At 44.0% G+C, this 352-nt stretch overlaps 1 protein-coding gene across 1 annotated transcript in view; it reads right to left on the reverse strand.

Moving 5' to 3' along the window:
- LOC107577334 (voltage-dependent R-type calcium channel subunit alpha-1E-like) overlaps positions 1 to 352 on the reverse strand; it is a 10,927-nt gene that overhangs the window by 8,520 nt on the left and 2,055 nt on the right. The window contains exon 2 of the mRNA XM_016263422.1: positions 26 to 300. Coding sequence (XP_016118908.1) covers positions 26 to 300 — 275 coding nt within the window. The remainder of the gene's footprint in view (positions 1 to 25; positions 301 to 352) is intronic.

Below are 352 nucleotides of genomic sequence, written 5' to 3' on the forward strand. Positions count from 1 at the left end.
ATGGATGGATGCATGGATCAAATACCAGTCATTGGTGCCATTTCCAACAAAGGCTGGGTTGACGTCTCTCGTTTAATGCTGGTTTCTGTCATACACTCATCCTGGTTTAGATAGCTGCCATTGTTCTCAATGTCTGAGACTTCCCCTGTCATGCACTTGGATTCTGATGTAAACTCTTCGTTGTGCCTCAGAAATGGAGTTTCCTGGCTTTCTGCTTGATCCTCCATTCCAGTACAGACAGTCTGAAGCTCCTGAAGGCCAGATGCTTGGGAAATCCCTGTCGCATCACCCACAAACTCCCTAAAATACAAACGTACAGGTGTGAATGTTTGATCTTATAAAATAAGGAAAA

This window comes from Sinocyclocheilus grahami, unplaced genomic scaffold (assembly GCF_001515645.1).
Source record: "Sinocyclocheilus grahami isolate Dianchi unplaced genomic scaffold, SAMN03320097.WGS_v1.1 scaffold5770.1, whole genome shotgun sequence".
Lineage (NCBI taxonomy): Eukaryota > Metazoa > Chordata > Actinopteri > Cypriniformes > Cyprinidae > Sinocyclocheilus > Sinocyclocheilus grahami.